General features: G+C 39.1%; 2 protein-coding genes across 2 annotated transcripts in view; both read left to right on the forward strand.

Annotated features, from left to right (window-relative positions):
- The window catches only part of MICALCL (MICAL C-terminal like), a 36,311-nt gene extending 22,346 nt beyond the window's left edge, over window positions 1–13,965 (forward strand). Inside the window, exons 7-10 of the mRNA XM_029285419.1 lie at window positions 3,960–4,003; window positions 8,014–8,106; window positions 9,651–9,744; window positions 13,862–13,965. Of these exons, the coding sequence (XP_029141252.1) occupies window positions 3,960–4,003; window positions 8,014–8,106; window positions 9,651–9,744; window positions 13,862–13,965 (335 nt within the window). The remainder of the gene's footprint in view (window positions 1–3,959; window positions 4,004–8,013; window positions 8,107–9,650; window positions 9,745–13,861) is intronic.
- Window positions 13,966–18,980: 5,015 nt separating this feature from the next.
- The window catches only part of PARVA (parvin alpha), a 78,800-nt gene continuing 70,621 nt past the window's right edge, over window positions 18,981–27,159 (forward strand). The window contains exon 1 of the mRNA XM_015822706.2: window positions 18,981–19,204. Coding sequence (XP_015678192.1) covers window positions 19,069–19,204 — 136 coding nt within the window. The 5' untranslated portion in view covers window positions 18,981–19,068. The remainder of the gene's footprint in view (window positions 19,205–27,159) is intronic.

Here is a 27,159-nt window from a genome sequence, read left to right on the forward strand (position 1 = left end):
GTGAAGTCAAAAGTTTTTGTGTGAACTCCAAAGCTCCTTTCACATTGCACACCCTTTCCCGTGCTGGGCACAGGAAAAATACAAGCTAGAATATGGACAAAGGGAACAGTAAAAAAAAACATCAAGTACATGTTCAAGGCTTGGGCATTAATATTCTGTTATATAAAATTATATTAAACAGGAATAGCTTGCCTTCTGTCCACTCTGTTTGTGTGTGTGGGTGAGAGAGGGAGGGAGGGAGGGAGGAAGACAGAGTATGTATGCATGTATATACCGTACTTTCATTTCAGGGATGGTATATACTTATAAATACGAGAATGTGTGGTCTGCCTGCTGCTAAAGCTTTCTTACTATTTCTTGGAAAAATCTGGCTGGCTACTGCTTTTTGTCAATGTTTTTCATTTATCAAATATTTATGCCCAGCCCTTTTTACCGCCAGTTCTACCTACTTTTTCTCCAGGCTCTGCCAGCTCTTTGAACTTGGCTTTTCAGCATACTGCACATGACTGAATATGGCAGTTAGCCACCAAAAATATAGTTCACCCTTGTGGATTCTCCTTTTGGGCTGCTTTGAATGGCTGTAGGAAGTCTCTCTCTTTATTTAACTTAAATCAAAATAACTCCTGATAACCTGAACACAACACCTAATTTCGCAAATACTCTCCTGCATCTTATTTTACATAATTAAAGTATGAATTTACTGGTGAACTGCTGAGTCATACAAATTTAATAAATAAAGAAAAAGCTCAAGCCAGCAGAAAAATAAAGAGAACATGGCAAAGAACATTATGTGGATATACAACAGATAAAGCAGGCAACAGATGGGATGCTATGGGATATTGAAAAGAGAGAGGTACAAAAAGGAAAATAATTTAATATAATTATAAAAGAAAACATTGTATTAAACAGAGTAATGTTAGTCGGTAAAATAAATGTATTGCCAGAGGGGAGAGGGGAGTTATCTATTTATTTATTTTTAAATAAATCTAAAGATACAGTAAAGACTCAAGCTACTAGAGGAATTAAGAAACAGTGCATTACGGTGATATTTTTTTTATAAGGTCCGGAGACCTGTAGGTACCTCAGGAAAAGAAAAAAAATGTATTTCTTTTTTATTTGTTCTAGGTTTTGAACCAGTAATCTTATATTTGCTAGGCAAGTGTAATGACCACCACATCATTGATGCACTACTTATAAAAGGTTGAGCTAGAAGACATTAGAGATCAATATCAGAAAGGAAAATTTAAAGTAGCACATATGCCTGTACATGTACCTTGAAGCTTTGCCTTTTATATATATATACATCTAAGTTAGGGTTGTGTTAAATTATTTGTGTATTATGTTTTTGTGTATATGTGTAGAAGAGGGATCCCCAACTCCTGGGCCGCGGCCCATTAGGAACCAGCCGCACAAGCAGTGTCGCCCACTGCGTGCAAAGTTTCATTTGTGCATGCAGGGGATTAGATTGCGCACATGAAACCATAACCTACCACCACCACCAGTGGCAGCGGTCTGTGTAGCCCAGTGTTTCTCAACCTTGACAATTTTAAGGCATGTGGACTTCAACTCCCAGAATTCCAGCCAGCAATGCTGGCTGTGGAATTCTGGGAGTTGAAGTCCACATGCCTTAAAATTGTCAAGGTTGAGAAACACTGCTGTAGCCAGAAAGACTGGAGAATGCTGATGGAGAAAGGGAGAGAGAAAATGAGAAAGCAAGCATCATTTTAGTATAGTGATTAAAGGCACCAGACGAGAAACTGCCTTACAGTCTCAAAAGGCAGAATAGGAGTGCAATCAATATAACAGTAACAATAAGACAGAGGTTAGACACAAAATACCTGGCTGATCTTGTTTGGTTTCAGAAGCTGAGGATGGCCTGATGAATATTGAAATGAGAAACTAAGTGCCAGGATTGTAGGTTAGACTGGGAAGTTGAAAAAAACACACTGAAAATCATTTCCTTAATGCTGCCAAGAAGACAGCAAGATTGTCTCTATGAGGTTCCCAGGAACTGAGCTTGGTTCAAAGAAGACTTTATTTTATTTCACTGCAGTCATAAGAACATCTATTTCAGCAACCATCTCTCACTATTATCTGTCACAGTTGTCCATTAAGTTTCTGGAGTCTGCAATCCATCCATCTTCCACTGATTAAGCTTGTATGAAATTGGGGCAATTATTACACTGTTTTACATAGGTTATCAAGGTTTTCTCTTGAGGTCAAGTTGAATCCCTTTTTTGTTTTTAATATAATTTGAACCTCTCCTTTTAAAATACATCTATCTAAGGTTTTCCCACTTCTCTCTAGAATATGAGTAGCAACCAAGTCCGAGATAATTTTCTGGCTTGCTCTGACTCTCTGATAGTACAAAATCTCAGCCGTTTCAGTCATTTGTGGCTGCTGTCCAGGCATCAGCTGTTTCACTAGTAGAACTCCATGAAAGACGAGTTCTTGAAGTTAGCCAAAAGGCTGTTGTTGTTGTTGTTGTTGTTGTTGTTGTTGTTGTTTCTTCTTCTTCTTCTTCTTCTTCTTCTTCTTCTTCTTCTTCTTCTTCTTCTTCTTCTTCTTCTTCTTCTTCTTCTTCTTCTTCTTCTTCTTCTTCTTCTTCTTCTTCTTCTTCTTCTTCTTCCTCTTCCTCTTCTTCTTCCTCTTCTTCTTGAGAGCAGATTCCACTTGCTCATTCCCTGCATCATCTCACAGCTTCTACCGTTTTTGGCTAACTCTGAAGAAAGGAAGTGGGTGGTAGTAGAAAACAATTTGTATGGTGGATTTTCAGGGCAAAGTAGAGGCTTTGCCAGAAATTGCTGGTTAGGGGAGCAGCACGAAGGAGAAGCTAACTTCAGCTACATCAAGGAGGGCTGTCCCTCTGAGAAAACTCTGAGGCTGTCTCTCTCTGTGTGGGTATGTGTCAGGTATTTACACATAAGTGCTTTCTTTCTCCTTTCTCCTATGGTTATGGGCTGTGAGAGGGTACTTCCAGGTGAGTTTTCTAAATGTTGGGGATGTTTTGAAGTCATTCCAGCTTGGATGAGAGCAGAATCTGAGGCATTAGGCTGCTTTAAGTCACACTCCATAATTGTAATAAATAAGCTTGGTATGTGGTTTTTGCCCTTGCCATAACTTTTTCTCTATGTTAATGTAGAAAATTAAATGTTTCCTGGGGATGGCATTGGTGGCCTCCAACTTTAGATAAATGCTGGTTAGAAATGAAGAATGACCAAGGGTAGAAAACACCTGATGGCCAGAGGACATAGACTGCTGCAGGTCATCACCTGGTTTCTACGGATTTAGCTCTATCTCTTATTCCCTGGTGATATTTGTTGTTAAATGAAGTTCACAATTATACTTCACTTATTTATGATGTTATTGTGAATGAAGAAAATGATATGTGGCACGTATTACTGAAACCTGGATTGCTTGACACAGCTTTGCCCATCTGTATTTTCAGTGTAGCCTTAGCCCAGCAGTGGGACTGTGAGGATGCATTCTCAGTGATCAATAAGAAATACCCACTCATTTGCCAAAAAGCCTTTTCTAATTTGGCTGGTGTTAGATCAAGATGAGGGATATTATTTGGTTGCCTGATATTCTCCTTGGCTGAGGAAGCTAAGCTGGTCTTTGATGCAAAGTTATAGAACTCTACGATGATTTTTTTCCTTCAAACTGGGTCAGCTGCATATTAAGGGAATTCAGACTATCCAACTGGCCAAGACAGATCACTACCTGGAGAATGTAGTCTTAGTGTCATTGCCTCTGTTGCTCTATAGGGTTTGCCTGGGAGGATTTTCCAGAAGCCAAAACTATGTTTCTCTAATGGAAAATAGAACAGACTGTTGACACAATCTTACCATTTTTGGTGCTGTAGAGTCCATGCTTTTTCCTTGTTTTCTGGGGAATTCCAGACAATGAATCATGGCAGCAAACCGCTACAGCAAAAGGAGTGTTAGACCCCCTTGTAGTTGACATGCAGTATAATCCTTTAGAAAATACAATCATGCCTCTTGTAGGTCATGAAGCTTACAAAGAAGGTTTACTTACTCCATTGCATCTCAAGTAATGGCCTATCAGAATGCTTTAGGTTGCAGCTAACAAACTCAATCTGCATAAGGTGTTTTAAGGATAAAATTCTTTACTATCCAACTTGAATGCTATAGATAATGCTGAGCTATTTGGCATAATTTGGTCTAAAAATATGGATCTGCTTTTGATAGTTAAGGCTTGAGGATATGGCAAGATGATTACAGCTCTCTAGCCGATTACATGTTTTCTTGCTCCCTACCCCATTGTGGTTTACTTATGTTATAAAAGGGGAATGATTAAGTGGAACATCCATTCCTGAAGAAAAAGAAGATAACTAAATACAGACAACTTTCGCCAGCTATAGTCATGTTACAAAAATCCATTTACAGGCAAGGTGCTTGAAAAGATATTGCCTGTAAAACTGCTGACATTTTTGGAAGAATCCTATTAACACAGTCCTTTTCAGTCTGGCTTCCAGCCTGATTTGGGAACAAACTCAGCTATGGTCACCCTGTTAAACGACCTCCTGCAGAAAAGACAAAGGGAATATGTTTCACAGCTTAATGAGATGCTAGCAGGGAGTTAAATAGAACTGCTGTAAATCAATTCTCTTACTAGCCATACCAATGGTAAGACGATAGATCAGTCCACAGTCTTTCACTTGTATTATAAGGATGCAGAATTTGAGTTGCCTGTCCACTGTGAGAATTCCAAAGGGTGAGATATAGAATGTGGTCAAACCCATAGGATCAAAGAGTCAAGGGAATAGATAATAGATTCTCAGCACCAAGAATGGGCCACCACCAAATGTTCAAGCAGGACATAAAACTGCTGAGCAGTTTTAAATACACTAGTCCCCTATATTCCTCACCAGATACAGCTGAAGCTCTGCAGCTTTTATTTTGTTAGGTTTTGAGCCTGCAAATCTTCAACTTAATGGTTGTAAGGTGCAAAGGATCAGGATCATACGTTAAATTGCAGCACAAAAGTTTTATTCAAATCTATACTCAAGAATCCAATGAACTAATGGGCAGCATTAAATTGGCGCTATATAAGGGTAACAAAATTCAAGACGAGTGATGTGGATAGTTTGTGGCAATGTAAGGACTCTAAGCTCTAAGGATGTGGTGGCGAATCTATGGCATGTGTGCCACAGTGACACGCAGAGCCCTCTCTGTGGGCATGCATGCCGTCGCCCGAGTCCTAGGTATTCAGCTGGGTTTTATAAAACCTTTTTGCTTTAGGCCTCTGCCACTGTGTGCAAAAAAAAGGTTCAATCAATCAATTTCAACTTCTCACGGGAAAAAAAAGATCTCGTAAAGTTGGAATTGATTGATTGAACTTTTTAATCCCACCCGGCCATGCCCACCCAATGGGCCACGCCCATCCGACACCCAACGATACATAAGTGAGTTTTGGGTTGCAGTTTGGGCACTCAGTCTCTAAAAGGTTTGCTGCTCTAAGGACACATTTAACTCCACCCCCTCCCCCCCAGCTCTGCCTTCTCTTCTCTTATGTGGGTTTTCTTGAGAGGCACTATGTAGAACGAAAGATGATGGAAGCATCATGGCCAAATATCATCCCCTCTCCTCCCCCCTTGATCTACTTTGACTGCCCTTTTAGATTGGATGAGCCAATCTTTTAGAGATGGACTTGGTTATGGGAACATTGAGGAAGAAGAACAAGAACACAGAAAAGTTGGAAAGAAGATGGAAGAAACTGAAAGCTGAAGCCTTAAAGATAATAGGCAGAGCAGAAAAATGGTGGTGACAGAGAAAGCAGCTGTGGAGAGAGGTGAATAGGAGCTGTGGAGAGAGGTGAACAGGAGATTGTTAGTGGTAGCAGAATAAGAATCCCAGAGTGCTGGCTGGAAATTAAGCCCAGTATTCTGGCAGTTACACTGTAGATCAGGGGTGTCAAACTGCCGGCCCATGGGCCAGTTTCATCATACCAAAGCAAAGCGTCCATCCCGTTGCCAGCAATGCAAAAAGAGTTGTGATATGTCGGAACACGTTACGTGATGTGGCGAGTTTGACACCCGTGCTGTAGATGTAGACACCAGCAGGAAACCAAGCCCTCAGTGTTAGCAATTACTCCAAACAACCTAGAGCACAGGCACTAAATTAAGAGCCTGGCCTGGCAAGGAGAGATCTATTCTAGAGCATTAGCATGCCAGCTGACAAAGATTATAACAAACCCTTGAGCACTAGCTGCACTGCAAAAGGTGAAACAGTGTGACAGCTATTCCAAGAAGACCTAGAGCAAGCATGTCAAATTGCTGGCCCACGGGCCAGATGCATCACGCTGAAACCGCGCCCACCCCATTGCCAGCAATGGGGAAAACGTCCCAATACGTCGTACGATGTCATGTGACATCGTGAGTTTGACATGCCTGACCTAGAGTGACAACCCTAGACAAGAGCCTGTGAAATACTACTCTCAGTGCCAGTGAGAGGTCCCAGTGCCAGACTATGCACAAATAGCTGGGAGCAAGATTTAAAATAAGAAATAGACACACAATAAAACAATAAATGAAAAGGAAAATGGATTACATTGCATGACATAGCCTGCAGGATGAAACAGTGTTGACATAGAAAATATAATTATAGAAGATAAATTAAAAGGTAGAAAATTGTGTAAAAACAAATGAGGCTGGAACCTCAGATTTGAATTTAAAAGCGTTATTTGGTGAATATTTGTGTAATAAAAAGACTCTGGTTCCAGGAATTCTCAAATGCTATCTGAATCTGACATTGTTCCCAAACTGAACCCACAACACAGGTCTTTCACAAGGCCAGATCTAGCTTTCTAGCTGTGGTCTTCTAGGTACTCAAAGACTGGGTGGATTTGCTTTTAATTCCAGGTTTAAATCCTCAGTATCAGAATCAAGCACTGTGTATAACATTGGCATCTGGTCTTTGGGAACCAGTATTGGGGCTTGCTATCATCAAAATTCAAATGATGCTATTTAGCCTGCTCCTTTTCTGAGGAAATTGATGTGTTTGGCTGAGCCCTGAAAGTATGCTTCATTGATGCCCTTTGATATCCCCATATCAAAGGGCATCAATGTCATGCATTGAAGGATGAGAACACAGTAGATTGACTCCTATGTGTAGGAACAGTACCAGAATAGTGTTGGATGACCATATTTCTTCTGTGGTTGCTAGAAGACATTACTTTGCCTCCAGTAGTATTTATGAAGCTGCTGAGGATAGTCAGACATGGAAGAGGAAGAAAAAAGAAGAAGGAAGAAAAAGAAAGGAGGAAAGAATCAGAACAGGCATATTGGAAGAAGAAGAAGAAGAAGAAGAAGAAGAAGAAGAAGAAGAAGAAGAAGAAGAAGAAGAAGAAGAAGAAGAAGAAGAAGAAGAAGAAGAAGAAGAAGAAGAAGAAGAAGAAGAAGAAGAAGAAGAAGAAGAAGATGATGATTTTAGATATCTGTTACAGCTATTAACAATAGGATAAGTTTTATGTTTTCCTTGTAAGTAGCTAGCATTGCATTTTATTCTATTTTTATTCTTCTAGTGTGTAATCAGAACAGGCACATAGCATAATAAACAACATATCTACATTGAAATGTTTAATATTAAATCTGCCTGCATTTTGTATGAAGGCACTCTATTTTTTCTTTTTATGGTAGAGTATATGATTTAATATTTTGCAGCAGTAGTAAGTTAAGGAAGATTTGAATGTAATGCCAGATTCCCTAATGTTTACTTTAGAACCACCAGAATTATTAGCTTGGTTTTATAGATGTGCTGTTTTATCTTAATTGACAGAACATTACCATTTCCATTATCGACAGAAAATGTTAATGCCCAACTAAAGACTGTGGTAAGGCCCTTATTGATCAGAACAAATGGCTCAGATTGTGCCCAGCAAACAGAGTCAAAGGCTACTTAACATTCACATTAAAAGGAAAGTCTATGAAAATCTGTGGCTAAGTACAAAGTATTGATTTCCTTTGGTATGTGTTGTTGTTTATTTTTGCAGGTTAAAAGTACTCTTAGAAGAAACAAAAAGTTGGCAAAAGAAACAAAGCAACTGGTTAAACAAGAGGAACTAAAAAGACTTCACAAAGCACAGGTAATTAATTTCTTACTCTACATGTAATGTATTCAACAGTAAAAATGTGGCCAGTTTGCATGCATTGTCTTCTGCCATGTTATTGGGAAACTGCAAAAATATTCCTTTTCATTAATGCTTATGTCCTTATGGAGATGGCTCAGTGAAGCCAAATGTTCCTTCACTGTTCTCTTTACAAGCTATCCGATATGATTTTTATTTATCCTATCCTGAAGACATTTCCAGGTAGGGAACATGACCTCTCTTTGTCATTTCTTCTGACTGTTCCATGTTTAGATTTATTTGATTTTTATCCCACCTTTATTATTGCTTATAAATACCTCAAAGTGGAAAAGATACCTAATATTCCTTCCTCCTCCTATTTTCCTCACAACAATTGTATGAGGTGAGCTAGGCTAAGAGAGCATGGCTGGCCCAAAGTCACCCAGTTTTTCATGTCCGAGGACTAGAACTCACAATCTCTTTGTTCCTAAGCTAGCACTTTAACCACTAAACCAAACTGGCATTCCAGGTTGCCCAGTTCTCTACCTCTGTGCACTATCCATCTTTCCACAGGTCTCAAAATTTTATATTAATTTCCTTTCTTTTTAGTTTTATATATTTTCAATTTTACCTATGTTATTTTTGTTTTTTTGGACTGATGGCTTTATGCCCATCAATTCATTTTACCGACAAAATTTGTGGGCCTTAGAAGCTCTGCAACCAGACTCTTTTTTTATAAGCGTGTGCTATTATTGTGGGTAATCTTAGTGCTTTTTTGGATGGAATAGGTTTTAGCTATTATCACAGTTGCATGACTGCTAAAGAACAATTAGGCACTTTTGTTGGTACTATTGTGGTTCCTGACAATACTTGACAGCAGAAATATATATATATATATATATATATATATATATATATATATATATATATATGTACTTGTATGTGTTTAAATACATTTTTTGGGATAGGGACATAGAAAAACATCCAAAGGGGTATGTTACGTATGCTGAAAGACCTACATTTAGTTCCCAGTATCTCCATGTAACCGTTAGGAAAATAGCAGTATCATTATAATGAGTCACTGTCTAATTGAATAGAGAGCCATGAAGTAGGTATAGGTAGTCCTCAACTTACAACGGTTCATTTAGTGACTGTTCAAAGTTACAACAGGACTGAAAAAGGTGACTTATGACCATTTTTCACACCTACGACCATTGCAGCATCCTCAGAGTCACATGATCAAAATTCAGATCATATTTCTGACAATTGCAGTGTCTGGGGTCATGTGATCACTTTTTGTGACCTTCTGACAAGCAAAGTCAATGGGGAAGTCAGCTTCACTCAACAACTGTAGATTCGCTCACTAACTTAACAACTGCAATGGTTCACTTGACAACTGTAGCAAGCAAGCTTGTAAAATGGGACAAAACTCACTTAACCAACATCTCACTAAGCAACGGAAATTTGGGGCTCAGTTGTGGTTGTAAGTCAAGGACTTTCTCTATATCAAAGTAGCATCTTTGAAGATTTTATTTCTTAGATTTATTTATTCATTTGTCCAGGCTATCCAACGGTTATTGGAAGAAGTGGAAGAGCAACAGAGAGCTCTTGAGGTGTATGGCGTTCAGCTGGAGAGGGAACTACGTGGGGAAGAAGGTAAGAATGGCAGAAAATCTGAGATCTGAAGAACATGCCAGCCCTCCTGAAGCTGTTTGAGAAGTTGTAAGAAAAATTCAGTTGCATTTAACTTTTTATCCTCCTAGAATAGATTGGAATAGAATGGGATACAGGAAATGTTTAGGCTTGTGGGCATTTTTGATTATGTGAGAACTTTCCCCCTTGGTATCGTATGATGATTGTTGGGGACGGCGTGGCTAATCTTGAGACGTACAGGACAATGTTCAACCACCTAATAGAAGTGAACAGCTGGAGCAGAGAGCAGTTTAGTTAGTGTTTGAGAGGCCACAAGAAAATTCCAGCTTGTAGGCTAGACTGGGGAATTGAAAGAAAATGACAATTACCTTCTATATAGTTGCCAAGATATCAACACAGATATGTCCAGGAAGTCATCCAGAATCAAGCTCAATTATCAACATGTTTATTTAGTTATAAATTTAAAGCTGCCCAGAGTCACCTTATAAGTGAGATGGGTAGCACAAATATTATTAAATAAACAAACAAGCAAATTTGTGAATCCCAGTATTTCCCCCCCCACACACACAAATGAAGGAAGGAAAACAGGTCATTATTTAATACTGAAACAAACAGATACTGAAAAGGAAAAAGATTTTTTTGCTACATCTCAGAATAGTGTTACTAAAGATTAATAAAGGAGATTTACAGATTACTTGGTCCAGAAGTGACTGTAAATCTGTATTCTTATGGGCTATCTTAGCATATCCCATGTAACTACACATTTCTACTAGAAGAGGCAAGATTTAAAAGAGGGTAGAATTCTAGCACTTTATACTTGTGATCAATCAATCAATTCAATTTATTGCGGTCAAAAACCAGTACATGTTATACTTGTGTAACAAAAAGAATAAGAGAAAGGTGAAGGAACTCTTCTCTTTTCCATTCAGTCACTCTCTCCCTCTTTCACTTTTATTACTTTCGTATCCACCCTTTCTAAGAAGACACTTTTCAGTGACATCAACACTGCATTATAGAAAGACTGGGAGGAGGAGGGGGTGAGGAGGAAGAGGGGCTCTGAGTAGGCACTGGAGACTATTTGCTTACCGCAGGGATCCCCAAATTTGAAAGCTTTAAGATTTGTGGACTTCAACTCCCAGAATTCCCCAGCCAGCCATTCTGGCTGGGGAATTCTGGGAATTGAAGTCCACAATTTTAAAAGTTGCCAAGGTTGGGAACCCCTGACTTAGCGGACAATGCAGATTGAGATGCAGTCCTGGAGGTATTCTGGTGTCTTTGGGCATCACTGTGGGCACCAGCACATCTAAAGCATAGGCAATTTGAAGATGCCATAGGTAGGGCCGAATATGTTTTCTAGCAACTTTAGCGCTGATGCACATGATAGCACAGCAATGATACTCTTTTTAAAAAAAAAAAACAGCTGGAAGAGCAAACAGTTATTTAATTGCTCCAAAGTATGCCAAATTATTTTTCAGCCCACAGCAGGTGGTACCTTTTAAAAACCATCATGCATTTTGTTTTGTGAGAGAGACTTTAGATTTGCCTTGTGCTCAGCATAAATTTCTTGCTGTGAGCTGGCCTCATTCTATGCTTCCCCCGCAAGAAGGCTGGTTGCTTGCTCCGAGTACCATGTTGGAGATGGAATAGTGCTGATCTTTCCAGTTCATACGCAACCTTGGAAACTACACATCGGAGGGTGCTTGATCATCTCCATTCTCTCTGATCTGGAATCTCACTTCTCCATCTGCGCTAACTCAGTGGTAGTAACAGTTTCTTATAAAAGGGGCCCAAAGGAAACAGACTATAGCAAATGATACTGATACGAGGACACTGATGTTAAAAAAAATATCTCCCACAAGAGTCTTTATCAAAAGCATCTCTACCTAGCACAACATAAAGCAAAACAAGGCTTCTCATATGGATGGAACAAATGGGTTAAGCTGCCCCGAAGTCTTAAAAACTGAATATTTGTGGCATTCAACAATGTACAGACTTTTAGTTAGATCTGCTAAGTTGTTATGCCATTATTTACTTGGCATGACTTGGGAGATGGAAGATTTCTGCTCCATTCGCTGTTGTTAGTAATTTAATTCCTTTTATTAGGGTAGGTTTTTTTCTGTTCTCTATAGATTGATCGATAGAAGCTGGTGTTCTTAAAGAGGGAGTGATTATTTCTCATTTGTCAACCTTACATGTAGATTTGGCAAACAACCTTCGAAAATTATTAATTTGGGGAAGTTGCTTATAACGATGTTTATGTTGTTAATGTATGGTTACAGCTCTTACAGTTCCATTCATTCAGCCTTTAGAAATATAGTACTTTATTGCTTAATAAATAACCAGGTCTTATTGGATTAAGCTGTATTTAGGCAGGGCTGTGCTTATGGAGTTCAAGTGATTTAATAGGTGTTATTATGGTAATTAGAAAATCATCACAGTTAAGCAATATTATTGAGCTGCAAAGGTTCTTAATAACCAAATTTAGAGACAGGCCTGCAAACAATAGTCTTCCATGACATTAATGCAACTCCCCTCTAATAATTGTGTGAGAGTGAAATGAAAGGCTCTTTTGTTAGAGGGAATTACTCATTAGCTACTGGACTGAATAAGAGTGTATGGGGCTGAAATAAAGTGCTCTAAAGGCGCTGAGTAAAATGTGACTAAGAGGATCACAACTGGAGCAACAACCACGTATGCATTAGAAAAACCTCAAATAATCTTAGCCATAACATTAATTAGTTATTCCTGGGGCATAGACAAGGTTAATTGTGATCAGTCTTTCCTCTTTTTCTTTTACAGTTCAGAGCATCTTCTGGGGCAGCCTCACATTTAGGCACTGATTTTAATTCTGTGTAGCTTAATTTTAGTACAGCTAGAACATCAGCTGAATTCTGAAATCACTGTATTCCTAAAGCTTTTCTATACAGGTTCATATTCCACCACTAGCAATGGGATATCAAAAGAGAAATACTGGCTATTTCGCTTTACTGTGTTCCCCATCTCTACTTTGTGTGAGTGCTACTGAAAGTACAGATTTTTATAATGTGATATATCAGTACATGGTTGTATTTTGGGTGTAATGTACATCTCAAATTGGAAGTGTCCCAGACTGAGGTGGGCCCCTGTGAGAAACCATTGCAATTTAGAACAATGCAAGGTCTGGTTGTGTGAACAACTAAGCACGTATAACATGTTCCAGAGAAAGAGATAATCTTTGAAATACAGATGTTGGAAACAAACAGTAGGAATACCCTCTGCCTTCTTGCTACACTTGAGAGTTTCTCGAAAATCTGATTTGAAAAGTCTTGGAAACTGTTTGATGGAAAAAACATTTTAAATAAGTGAGAGTATGGGCTTATATACTGTATATATATGCTTGCTGGATATGAATATACAATATTATCCTCAACTTGTCTCTGCCTTACAGCCCCCCACCCCACCCCCACCCGTTTCACTTCAAAAGTAACAGGTTTTGCCTTTTCAGCACAAGGTATGCTAGGTGGTCAGTGTGTGTCAAATTGTTTCCCCTGTCACACGGCAGAAAAATGGGAAATACCTGCAGACAAGAATAGTGATGCCATTTGTCTAATTTCTTATGAGTTTCTCCCATACTTGGGAGAGGTCAATGCTTTTCTTACCACTGGTGGCAGGAGAAGTGAAGGGAGAGGAGGAGGAGACCAGCTCCGTTGGTGTCAGTTCTCCAATCCCATAGAGACATGGTCACAACTGGTCCTAAAGAAAACATTCTTCACTAGAGCTCTCAATTCTCCCTCTTTTCCGGTGTAGACAAGACCTCTATTCTGCTTCATTGCTGGAAATGAGATCAGCCCCTTGTTAAGCCAGCAATGTTTTCTGCTGGCTCCCATGCTGGATAACAGCACTTGCATGCTGCTACTGTATGTGGAACAACCCTGTGAGGTCAAAAATGGAATTTAACTTTTTAATAATATGTCTTCTAGCCTTTAGTTCAGCAAATTTTGATTGTAATATTTGAAAATGCTTAGAAAATGCCACTGGAGTATTTTGGAAGAAGACATTTCCAACTACTTATTTATATTTGATGCAATTTTTGGGATAGGGGGAAAAACTAATTCTGCCATTTTTAAAATTTCTTAAACAGATTCAAGCACACAAGATGAATCTGAATTGTTACATGAATGGTTTGAACTAGTACTGGAGAAGAACAGATTAATGCGCTATGAAGCTGAACTCTTGATCATGTAAGTCAGAATTGGCAGTTTGCATCAATGGTGAAAATATATGTACTGTTATATATGTATTTATGGATGTCAGAAGATTTTCTTTCCATCATGCATATGTTCCTTACTGAACTAAACTGCTGTGTTACCCCTTGCATATGTATTTTTATTTTGGTTTGAAGTTAGATGGTTCTTCCTTTTTATACTATCCTTACTGAAAGGCTTTGATGGAATATCTTCTAAGGATACTTTCATGCTGATTTGAAATCTAAGGAAGGAAGGGAAGGGAAGGAAGGAAGAAAGGAAGGAAAGCCTTTTATATTTTTTTTTTACCTTTGAATTGAGATAAAACAATCATAGTCAATCCTAATTTTAAACCATTTGAACAACATATTTAATATTATGATACATGAGTTGTACAATATATTTCCTGCTTTGTTTCCTGATACTACCATATTTTTCCTTTAATATCTAATTTCTTATTATATTTGTTGCATTTATAAGACCATTCAGCCCTAATAATGTGGGTGGCATACAACAAATTTGTGAACAATCATCCTAAAAAAGAAACACCTACATCATTAAAACACTCCAATGTATAAAATAGTGACCCAAACTTAATAATTAAACAACTAAAAGACTCCACTCATCTGAACTCCAATATTTGGCTAAAAAGCTAGGTTTCAGTGGCTTTTCTCAAGGCAAGGAGAACAAGGGCTGTCATATACAGACAGTCCTTGATTTATGATCACAGCTGGGACCAGAATTTCCACAGATAAGCAAGGAGGTGGTTAAGTGAGTCATGCCTGATTTTACGACCTTGGTTTTTAAGCAAATCATTGAGTTCTTAATGTAAGCAAATATGGCTTCCCCTGTTGACCTTGCTCATTAGAAACTTGCTGGGAAGATTGAAAATTGCAGTCACATGGCCCCAGGATGCTGGTTGCCAAGTGGCTGAATTTTGATCACAAGACCATGGGTATGCTGCAACAATTGTTAAGTGTGAGGACCACTTGTAAGAAACTTTTTCAGTGCCATTGTAACTTTGAATGGTTGCTAAACAAATAGTTGTAAGTTGAGGTCTACCTATATCAGAGGGAAGAATCTTTCCAGAGGACATTATCCAATGCCTCAAGCTAGTTTTTGATAGCATTTTGTGTGTGTGTGTGTGACTTCTATGCTCATCAAGAAAAGCATGTTTCAATCTTGGAGACTGTTTTCAAAATTGGCCAAGTTAATGGATGTGTGGGTTGAAAATGATGATAGAAATGGAAATAAACTTGAACACATTTTATTGCATTGCTGGAAAAAAAAAGGATCTTGATCAACTTTGTGTAGAATGATAAAAGTTATCAAAGGATCAATCCTCTTATTGGGACCTTTTTCTTGTTCCAGAGCCAAAGATATAGAACTGGAAGATCATCAGAATGACCGGAGGAGAACTGAGATAGAAAATGAACTATTTATGATAAAGTAGAGGTTTAAGGTATTGGTATAAGGTTTATTTAGTATACAAAATCAATATATGTCACCTGAAAATGTGTACAGTTAGTGCTCATTTTCCAAACACATTGAGACTGGTAACTCTATCGCCAAGCAACACAGTTGTAAGGGGAAAAATCACTCCTTACTTACTAGTTTTTTCATTTCCAACTGTGGTTGTTAAGTGAATTACCATGGGTCATTAAGTGCAACATTACATTACTGTGACTTGCAACTTCCTGTCAGATTCCCCATTGACTTTACTTGTGGGAAGCTGGCTATGAAAGTCTCAGATGACAATTGTATGACTGCGAGATGCTGTAACTGTCGTAAATATGTGCTGGTTGCCAAGCACTTGAATTGTGATCGTGTGACCATGGGATTTGAGGTTTGATTATAAGTTTCCTTGTTCAGTGCTGTCATCACTCTGAATAGTAACTGAATGAATGGCCAATAAGTAAGGACATTACTACAAGCAAACTTGTATGACTTGTAAGTGTGAGGATATTGAATTTGCTGAAGTGACCTGTTATAATTCCTTTACATAGTAGGAATGGATTATTTTGACATTTTAAGATGGCCAAAATCACCCTCTAGTAAGATGGGTGGCAAACAAATTTCATAAAATAAAATAAATATTATATATTGTTTCTTATGTGGTCAAGAATGAATGTAGTAATACGAAAGTGAGAAATTGGTATGAACAAAGTTGAGATGTTCCTGTTGGAACTATGAGCTGATTCTTGAAGGAAATGTATAAAGGCAGCTTCTTGTATATTGCTCATTTAGCAAGTTTGTGTATAAACCCGATTGGATAGTATCCCTGATGGGGTAGAAAAGTCAACATGTACAGCAATACAGATGGGCAACCTGTTCACAAATGCTTGGTGAGCATTTATATATACCATGTCTGATAGCATTCATGGACATAACAGCATAATAACTAGACGGAACTGGTTCCGATTCAGGCTTCCCCACTTTTGTCACACAACACCAAATATAATGAATACAGTATGCTCTTTAATGCAATAGAAAAATGGTATTAACTTTTACTTTTTGTATTCATAACAGGGCCTAATTGATGAGTAAGGAACATGAGAAAAGAAACAGAAGAATGCTAACAGTATTTTCTGGAAGGAACAGGAAGTTTCAATAAGCCAAAGAACTATATTTTGATAAGTTTATACTGCTTGACAAATATAAATACAGAAGGATGCATACAGTCCTCAGAAAACACTTGTCCTTCCAGTGTAGTAAACACCATTAATGCATTATTACAATGTATGCTGTCCAGTCACTTGTGGAGATGGGGTTGGGGCTTATAGAAATCAAATAAATTGGGATCAAAATCTTATTTGCACAGTGCAACTGTAGGAGAAAGGAATAATGTTTCAATTGGTAATATAAAAATAGCATTGGCCTTTGTGGAAATAGAATGACTGAATTTTAATAGGGCCTTATCTAATACAGTTCCATTGAGGAAGTAATACTAGAATGGTCTTTGTGTTCTACTTCCTGGATTTTTAATTCTGAGAATACTTGAGAGTTACAAAACTGCAACACTGTTTTAGTTGTCATTAAAAGTAGGGTCTAAGGATCCTTAGATCCATGTTTCTCATTTGTAAACATATCTTGTTGATGAAAGTGATTGGAATAAGTACCACTACATACCTCTTAGCATTTTACATTAATTCTTGAGTTGGAGGATGGTATCCTTGTGATTAGAATGCCATTGTAACCATGAACAGTTACAATTAATTAGAAATTATACTCTATATGTATATTGTAAATAAATAACAGTGTGCTGTTAAGCAAATGCAAGTTATAAGATGTGTTTACAAATTAAAAGTCACTATACATATTAAATCTTTAAAACTATGATAAATAGTTGTACTTTGTACATTGTAATTTAATATATAAGCATTTATTCTGAACAAGATGTAAAGAGATTAAGTAGGCTATTTGTACTGAAACAAATAATAAAACAATTGGTTTACTCTAAATGTTATTTTTGTACTTTGTTTTTTGAAACTTGCATGATAGGTGTAAGACAATACAGTAGTTGTTTCTGAACATCTTTATTTAGTATTCCAAATAGATTTTTTTTTTTTTAAAAAAACTGTTTTATGTAAAATATGCATAAAAGACTAACAGGATGGAACAGTTCAGGAAGAACCATGAATTAGATACATCTGGGAAAAATGTCATTCCTTCAAGTAACTTATGATGACCAGCATGTTATTGAAACCAAAGTGATTTGAACTTGCTAGATTCAAGCCTAAACCCAACTCTCCTCATTCAGACCTTCAGATACCAGGAAAGGACCTCCACAGTATTTCTTCTTCAGCCAGGGACTGAAATCTAAAGCTGGGTACTATAATATCAACATATAGCTATGATATCGGACCACATTTATGACCTTTTCCAGTGGTCTCATGTAAATGTTGAATACAATTCATCATTTTATTGGGCTGATTTCTCCCACCTGCCGACATCTTGGAAATGGCCCAGTTGCTTAATACCAGCGGGCAGAAATACAGACTGTGCCATGTGAAGCAGATCCTCCTAAGCAGGAAGAGTAATCCCCAGCTTTGTGTTCCGTTACTTCCTCGCTAGCTCGCTTAGCCTTCAAAATCATTGCATTAAACATCTCTTTCCAGCCCCTTTCAACACTCCTCTAACGCTAAATTGAATTCTTACTCGGCTGCATGTAATCCTCAAGAACCGGCGGTGGCACATCTGTATCTTCTCCCGATCCAGCCTTCCCCCCCTCCCGAGGGGTGTGTGTGTTAAAATGAGCCGTGGAGTGGAAAGAGGCGATACAGCTTATTGAACGGAACAAAGGCTTACTTTTGACGTTTAGAGAGTACAGAAGCAGTTTGCATAACTGCAACTGGGCTAGGAAATGACGTCGCGGGAAATGTTTTCTGGGAGCACAAGCTATGCTACCTTTTGAAATTGCCCCGGCCAATAATGCAGGTATGGTGAATGAATCTGCCCTGGGGAGCAGATTGCGTGGGACCTCTCTCCCTTGTAAGCTCTAAAGTGCAACTAAAGGCACGAGTTTGCTTATGCAGACTGGAGACTCGCAGGGTCTTCCCCAAACTCTCCCTTGCAAGTGAAACGTTAGCTAGGCGTGGAGTTGAAAACTTAAGATTCAACTCCGCAGACGTTCCTGTCAAGTAACCGTATGTAGGATCGGGCTGCAGACCTATGCCTTAGCAGGCAGGGGACACCGGGACGCTTTCCCCGTATGTTTGCATAAGATCCAGGCCGCAGCATCTTTCCAAGAGGGTCCGTCTATCTGCGGATCCGCCGAAGATGCAGAGCAATTCGTGGGCCAAACCCGCAAGCTCTGCGGCCGGAGGAAGAGAGCGGCGGTGGCGGCTGCTCTCCACGGAGCCGAGCAGACTCGGCGCGCGTTTGCCAGAGGGAGAAAAACTCCTTCCCTGGGTGTGCGCGGGAGGGAGGGAAGGAGGACCGAGGGCGGGAGGGAAGGAGCAAGACCCAGAACAGCCTCAGATGCTTGGAATAATTCCGCTTCCGTTGGGAATAGGGACGAGCCGCTGGTCGCTGAGTCGAGCGAAGCCTCTCCGCTTTCGCTTCCCCAACCAGGCTCGGGCGCCGTTTCGTGGGAGCCACCGCCATGGCGACCTCTCCTCAGAAATCGCCGTCTTCCCCCAAGTCTCCGACCCCCAAATCGCCCCCTTCTCGGAAGAAAGATGACTCCTTCCTCGGAAAGCTCGGAGGCACCCTGGCCAGGAGGAAAAAAGCCAAAGAAGGTAACCGAATTGAGCGCCAAAGCTCCGCAGCGCGCGGCGCCTTTAATGGGGCGAGGGGAGGGGCGAGAGATGAGTGGGGGGGGGAGTGTGAAAGAGGAGGCAAAGGTGGCCCCGCGCTGCCTTCCAACCCGGACCCGCGGGGCTTGGAGAGGCGCCTGGCGGGGCCGCCGGGCTGGGTGCGCCGCTGCGAGGAACGCGCGTCATGCTGGAAAAATGTTGTCCCCTGAAGCACTGCTGGGGAGTTGACGATGATGGGCTCTTCCGGCAATTCCTTTTGCTTTCTTGCACGGAGAAGTTTGACGTCGTGACGTGCAAAGTTCTCCCTCCCCTCCCCCCCCCCAAGCGCTGGCATAAAGTCCTGAGAGTGGCGGCAAGCTTTAGCGCTGGCTGGCTAGCTTAGCTGGCTTGGCAAGGTTGTTTTCGCCCGCCTGGGAGCTCGCAGGCCCTGTGGAAAGGGCCTGAGTGAGACGTCACCGTCCGTGGCTTACCGGAAGGGGTTTATTTCTCGGAATGCGGGGCTCGAAAGCGTGTGCCCGGTCGCGGGGAAGAGGAGGTTGGCAGCAGCGCGGCTCTCCGCTGCCCCGCACCCAGCTGGGCGCTGCCAAGTCAAAAGGCTTTGTGTCTTTTCTGCTCATGGTTTCTTGTTCTTTTGGTTGGAAAAAACTCCAGTCAGAAGAAGTTGATGGAAGAGGAGAAAGGGTTTCAGGCGGGACATCATCTGGGTCAAGATTATTATGGGGGGAGGGGGAATAATCTTCATTGAGAGCTCCCCATAACTTGAAAAGTGGGGAAAAAAAGGAAGATATTGTATGTTTAAAATTGAAATGCTCAACCCAGGTGTCTAGGTTTGCAAGACACATAGTCCTATTAGTAAACTGCATGGATTTTGAGTATGGTTTATTGAATAAACTACAGTTAAGAGAGTTCACATTATGAAGAAATAAACCATGATGTAAAAATCACAGTGTCTGGATTTGTGGAGTATGCAGTGATTTGTTTGACTTTGATTCATACTCTGTTCAGAGTTATACTAGTGAATTGCTTCTACAAAGATGCTCAGGTATTTGATCTGGGTGTTCACATCAGCTCATAGCATTGCAGCATTCCTCATCAATATTTGTACTGTATCAACATGTATATACTTTATTAAAATCAGAGTCCTCTAACAATTTCTTGTTTTTACACGATATAGTAAAGCAGGTCAATGGTAGGTCCAGTATGTTGTCTGAATGCAAAATCCTGGTAATTCTGATTTAAGTACCCAGAATCACCCATGATCCACTCTGGATCTGAAAGGCTAATTTCACAGTTACTCTGTCTTCTACTCTGAGATAGAAATGAAATCTATAGAAATTCCAAGTACAGCTGTTCCAGTTATGTCATCTTTGTTTTTCCCCCAAAATGATTTTATTAAGAATTACAGTTATGCAAATCAAAACTAGTACAAGCCACAAACAATAAAAAGTGTAGAAAAGAATACACACACATACACATAGAAGTATAAAAAGGAAAAAATATAGCAAAGGAAGTATAAAGAAGTTATTTTCCTCTGTGTCACAACAAGTATAAACAATTTTAACAACGTACCTTAAAACCTCATTGTTCAATCTTGTTCAAAAGTCCATTAAGGATTGCCAGGAATAACATCTTTTTTCACCTTGGTCAAATAAAACAACTTTATATTCCTTCCCTTTACTTTTAACTATCTTGATCTTTATTTTCTTCAAATAATGTCCTAGAACGTGGTGTCTTTTTTTTTCTCACCAAGTATTTCAATACTTTAACAGGTCTGCTTTGTAAATACAATAGAGGAAAAAATATCTAAGTCACTCTTACTATTTATTACATAATAATCACTTATTATCTATTATCACATTTGTCTCTTTTTTAGTTATTAAAACATCAGCTGGTTTCATTTGTATATCTAGTATATCATTTTTCCCATCTTTTTGGAACCTGTCATTTTAAAATCTAAGTTGAAATCAATTTAAGTTTTGTCCAGTAAAACTTGTTCCTTTTCCATGACATCACAAACACACGCATACACACACACACACACACACACACACAGAGAGAGAGAGAGAGAGAGAGAGAGAGAGAGAGAGAGAGATGACTGTGGACATAGATGGAATCTCTTCACTCCCAGCCACTCCACTCATAGCCAACTGCAAAAATTCCTGTTCCTGCAGTCTACTCATGGGTAGCAGCTGTCTGCTGACCAGGCTCCAGCCACTGGCCACCAATTTTGACCAGTGGATGCTGTCCCTGTTCCTTTAGGGACTTCTAGCTCACCATGTCCTGAGTGAAAGTCGTGTGATTTTTTGTTCTGAAGCAGGATTATAGAAGGCAAAATCCAACATTTGGAGGGTTGCAAATTGCTTTCCCCCTTAGTAACATATCCACAAAGGTATTGGCAGGCAGCCTAAAATAGCTTGTTGGCTTCAGCAAATTCGGGCAATACAATCAAAGATAATAGGAATTCAAATCCAACAACATCTAGAGAACCGCAGATGATTCTTTCTGTAAAGTTTTTAAACTGAATGGTAAGCAAATAAGTAAGTTGTAAAAAGCGCCAATCTGAAAATTACCTTTTAGTTCTGTTTTTTTTCTTCAGATCTGGGATCTAGGGAACATTCATACTGCAGTAACTGATTATACATGCTGTAATCCCTCCATTTCAGTTGAAGTGGTTTTCAAATTATATTGGAAACAAATGATTTCCTAAAAGACCTTCTTTGGGGTAGATCAATAATCACAGACAAGACGCTTTTGACAGCCTGCTTCTAAAATGGGCACTTGCAGAGGAATACTTACTACATTCTAGGGTTCCGTTTTTGAATATCTGTGATAGACTGTTTTGTGATTGGAATTTATATGTGTTTAGAGAACACATTTAATATTTTGGTGCATAAAAACCATCTGATCCATTTTGAGGATCAAGAGCTTTGTATATTCCCAGTCTGCTCCAGGAAGCCTTGGAGGTAATCAGAAGTAGTTAATACTTTTCCCTTTTATATTAAAATGAAAACAAATTTCTGGGTATGTTAAATTATCCTGGAACAATTAAGTGGGCCATATATTGCAGAAGTCTGTAGGAGTTTTTAAGCTACTCTCCTTTGAAATTGAATTGTTCAAAGGGCTTGTAAATATTTTCCCCACCAAAATAGGATGAAATTTTGCAGGTCTGTCTATAATTGCGTCTACTTTTCCTGTTAATCCAGAAGGAAAGGCATGCTTTGGTTGCATCTAATAGGGAGGGTCATCTGGCAGTACCCAGGAAAAGAGCTTATTATGTTGTGACACCTCTGTCTGGAAGATCATTGCCCTGGAAATTAGATTTGCCTCAGTCCTTTTGGATTTCTATAAACATGGTTTTGTTGCTAAGCCTAGGGCTCTGACAAAGTAGTTGAATCTGTATCATGGTTATGTTAATTGTATTGGTTGCTGTATATGTTAAGTTTTAATCTTGTTTTTATTCATTGTTAGATATCATGTATTTGAGATGGGCAACTGTATAAATTGAATGAATAAATGGATGCTAGACAGTTCTGAATAGTATTCATAGGAATTGGATCAGAGGCTTACATTGAATGTAAGAAAGAAAGAAAGAAAGAAAGAAAGAAAGAAAGAAAGAAAGAAAGAAAGAAAGAAATGCAGCTGATTGAGCTTTACAGTATGTGCTCCAGAGACAGAGCTCTAGATAAATGTAATAAACCGGATCTTCATAGAAACTTTAGATCTGGAATGAAAGACTTAGATCCATCTGGTCAAAGAGCAGGTGGCAGCTGTGGTCAAGATCTTTGCACAGGTACATATGATGCACCAATTGAACCCATTCCTAGAATAAGATATCCTTCAGATACCCTATGATACCCTTAAGATACCCTATTCATACCCTAATAACCTCGCAAATGGATTACTTCAGTGAACTCTATATGGGGATGTCTTCAGAGACCATTTGGAAGTTATAGCTGGTCCAGAGTGCAACAACATAGATAGTGGTGGGCATGCCTTCTTATATCCATGTGACACCACTGCTTCACAAGCTGCAGTGGTTGCCAGCTGGCTTCTATTGGTTATGACCCAGAAAGCCCTTCATGGCATAAGAACATGGTTATTTGAGGGACCAGCTATTTGTCCTCTCAGTAAGATTAGACTATAGCATTCCAATTCCCTTCAGTTAAGCAGCATCACTTATTTGGACATGGGAAGTATACTTTCTCTGTTTTGGCACCTGGCCTCTGGAACAGTATCCCTCTAGTTGTTCTGGATTCTCTGAAAACCTGGATTCCGCTCCATGGCTGGGGTCAAGGTGGTTGTCAAACTCTGTTAGCTTTTTTCCCCTGGTGTATTGGAATATTTTCTTTTTCCAGATGTACATTTCCCCCCTTCATTTGATTGTTTCTTACTTTTCACAGGTAAGTCACGCAGGGTCATCTAAATCCAATAAAATACTAATAAATAATTAAATCGGTTCTGTCTTGGGTAAATTGGAAATATGATCTGACTTACTGCAGTCCCATTCTAAAGGATCTAATGCATATAGTTTATATAACTGCATACAGATTATTGTGCCCTGTGTTAATAATGTATGCTTGCTTGTAAAGTGGTACGACTGTTTGACCAGTGACTGATTAGAATCAGCCCTGTACTAAATGAGAGAAGTCTATGTTAGAAGCAGCTATCAAGCTGTTTAAAGCAACATCTGAGAGGGGAATAGGATTAACCTAAACTGTAATGTGGGGCACATCTAATATATAAAAAGAAAACAGGTAATTCTTGACTTACAACCATTTGTTTAGCCACCATTCAAAGTTACAATGACACTGAAAAAAATGACTTATAACTGGTCCTCACACTTATGACCTTGATTGCAGCATCACATGATCAAAATTTGGACATTTGGCAATTGGCATATTTACAATGGCTGGAGTATCCCAGACGATTTCTGACAAGTGAAGTCAATGGGGGAAACTGGATTTGTTCAAGGACCACAACATTCACTTAACAACTGGAGAGATTCGCTTAATCACCATGGCAAAAACATTGTAAAATTGGGCGCAATTCAATAAGCACATTGTTTAGGAATGGAAATTTTGGCCCCAGTTTTGGTCGTAATTCGAGGATGTTGGCTGGGGAATTCAGAGAATTGAAGTCCACACATCTTGAAGTTGCCAAGGGTGAGAAACACTGCCCTAACCACGAAACCTCAATGCCTCCTCTCAAAGGTGGTTGGAGAAGGGTTAATCAGGTCATTTGTCCCAGAGACCTTAGTTCAGAAAATGATTAAAACCACCTTAGATGAGATGGGTCGCTCTATAAATGTGATTAGTTAATAAATAAATAAATGTTATGAGGGAACAAGAGAAAGTTTTTGAACACAGGGGTCCCTCCCCTTCTGCCCTAATTTTGGGAGTCCTTATTTGTTCTCTGTGATAATGCAATGATTTGGACAGGGCTTGCTCTGGTGATTGCCCTGAAAATTGATGCAGGTCCCATAGCACTGGGAAATTTTATTAACAAAATCAGTCAGTGCCTTTAATTCAGGGACCAGACATCTTTTTTCTTTCTTTGCTACCAGGGCTTTAAACATGTACTTTCTTGGAAATAGAGTTCTGACATAATAACTAAAGGATCTGGTGCTGAAATTTTCCACCCTTTCTTATTTTTCAAGTTTTAATATACCCATCTGAGGTGTAACATAGTTTTTTAAATTAATCTTCATGTTGCCTTATTTCTCTGGATCTTCGAGGTAGAGATTGAAGACCAGGCAAAAAAAAGTTTTGGAGCTGTATCCATCCTAAGACATTCCTATTCAGTTTATTGAAATTGTTTTAAAATAATTGTTACATTGCATTCGATTCAAAGACCATCCATATTATCAGCCAGTCATATTTATAAACTGTGAGAGGCTGTTAAACTAAGCATCTACTTCCCAATTTCATAATGGTTCCTACAGCAATATAGTAGTTATTACATACTGTCTACAGTGATTCATTTGGTAATCTTTTTGTGTACGGGCAAATACATTTTTTTGCTATCCAGCATCCAGTATGTTGTTGTGTTAACTCTGTTCCAAATACTGAATCTGTTTTTATTACTGTGTTTTACATAATTACATTAAGTTTGATTGTACAGTATCCTAAAATCAAAACAGTACGAAAAGTAATGTATAAAATATTTTAAAAATAAATACATGAGGAGTCCATATTTTTATTACTCAAGCTAAACTCATTGGTCATCTCCACTATATTATAAAACACCTTAAAGAACAGGACAACATAAGCATCTAACTAATCTTAATTACAGTACAACCATTTTTGGAAGTCACCTCAGTAGTTTCATGAAGTATTCTCATTTACAAATACAGGTATATATAGTAAGCAGGTATTGGGTGGAATACAACTGCAAACACTGATATTAGTTAATGGAGTTGCTATGTGAGTAGGATGATTATAGAAAGAGTTATTAATGCATTCATAACATATGATCAGCACATTCTCAATTCTCTTATGAAAGGGATAAAAAACTATGAAACTATGATATTTGCAGATATCATTTGGGGTACTTAGAAGTACAGTTTACTTTAAATCTATTTATGATATTAGAATCATTATCACGGAAGTCTTTGAGATAATGGTAGAAGAAAATAATTTTTCTCTACTCCTTTCCCCCTTTTTTTGTAGTATTTCATTATCTTGTATTATGGATTGCCGGGGTAAGTAAAGCCATAATTCATTGTTCTCCTTCAGCATTTCTGAATTTGACCAGCAGACATCAAAAATTCACATCTTGTAATAACCTGCCTTAGAGGATCTTAACAATTGGAGCCTGACAGTCTTAGAAAGCTGTGATACATTTACCGAGGGAGAGCAAAGATCAAAATTGCTTAAATTGATGTAGGAACAGATGAAAACCAGACAATTTGGCTCTATAAATTATATGGAGGACAATTATGATGCAATATATGTCCTCAGACAGTATGCCCAATTGATATGACTTCAATTGAAATAATTTGCCCACTCTTATCATAGGCTTATTTGGTTCTGATAGTAGAAGAAAAATTACTCTGGGTCTAACTTTTGTAATATTTCCTATGTCTTTTTGGCCTGGCTGCTTATTTTGCTGCTGCAGGTGAAAAATACTGCATTTTGCCCTAACCTAACCAATAGGCAAATCTGATGTTGTAATCTGCAAAAGAATTGGTCTGTAAATAATATCAGATAATCAGAAGGCTGAATAACTGGCTATTGTCAGCCATGAAAGACGAGGGCCACATGTTCAGTTCCAATTATATTGATTTATTGTTCATGCCCATGGACGGGAATCTAGTCAAGTAGCAACACTATTTTGGTGCTTGATAAGGATGAACAGAATTCAAAAAGAGATGAACTTAGTCCATTTGTGGCAATGTAGAGACTCTAGGCCAGGGGTAGGCAACCTTGGCTCTTTTATGACTCGTGGACTTCAACTCCCAGCATGGCTGGCTCAGGAATTCTGGGAGTTGAAGTCCACGAGTCATAAAAGAGCCAAGGTTGCCTACCCCTGCTCTAGGCAGATTCCCCTTTTGATTCCACAACCAGACTCTGTCACTGTTTCTTTTACGGATATCCTACATCTTAATATTATATCGACATTAGTATAACCTGTTCTTAAAAAAATAGCTTGTCTAGAGCAGTGGTTCTTAACCTGGGCGGTACCGCCCCCCAGGGGGCGATTTCATTTTTCAGGGGGGCAATGGAACGAAAAGGGGCGGCGTGGGGGCGATGGAACGAAAAGGGGGCGATAGGGGGGCGATGGAGCGAGATGTTTTGGGGACACTTTTGAGCCTTCCCCTGCAGCTCCGAGCGTCCTCCGCCATTTGTAGAGAGAGACAGAGAGAGGCACTTGTGCTTCTTTCTCTCTCATGCGGATTTGCCCCCTCGCAGGGCTCCTGATTGGCCCTGTGCCCAGGC

Source organism: Protobothrops mucrosquamatus, unplaced genomic scaffold (assembly GCF_001527695.2).
Source record: "Protobothrops mucrosquamatus isolate PMUCROS unplaced genomic scaffold, P.Mucros_1.0 scaffold1652, whole genome shotgun sequence".
Taxonomy (NCBI): Eukaryota; Metazoa; Chordata; class Lepidosauria; order Squamata; family Viperidae; genus Protobothrops; species Protobothrops mucrosquamatus.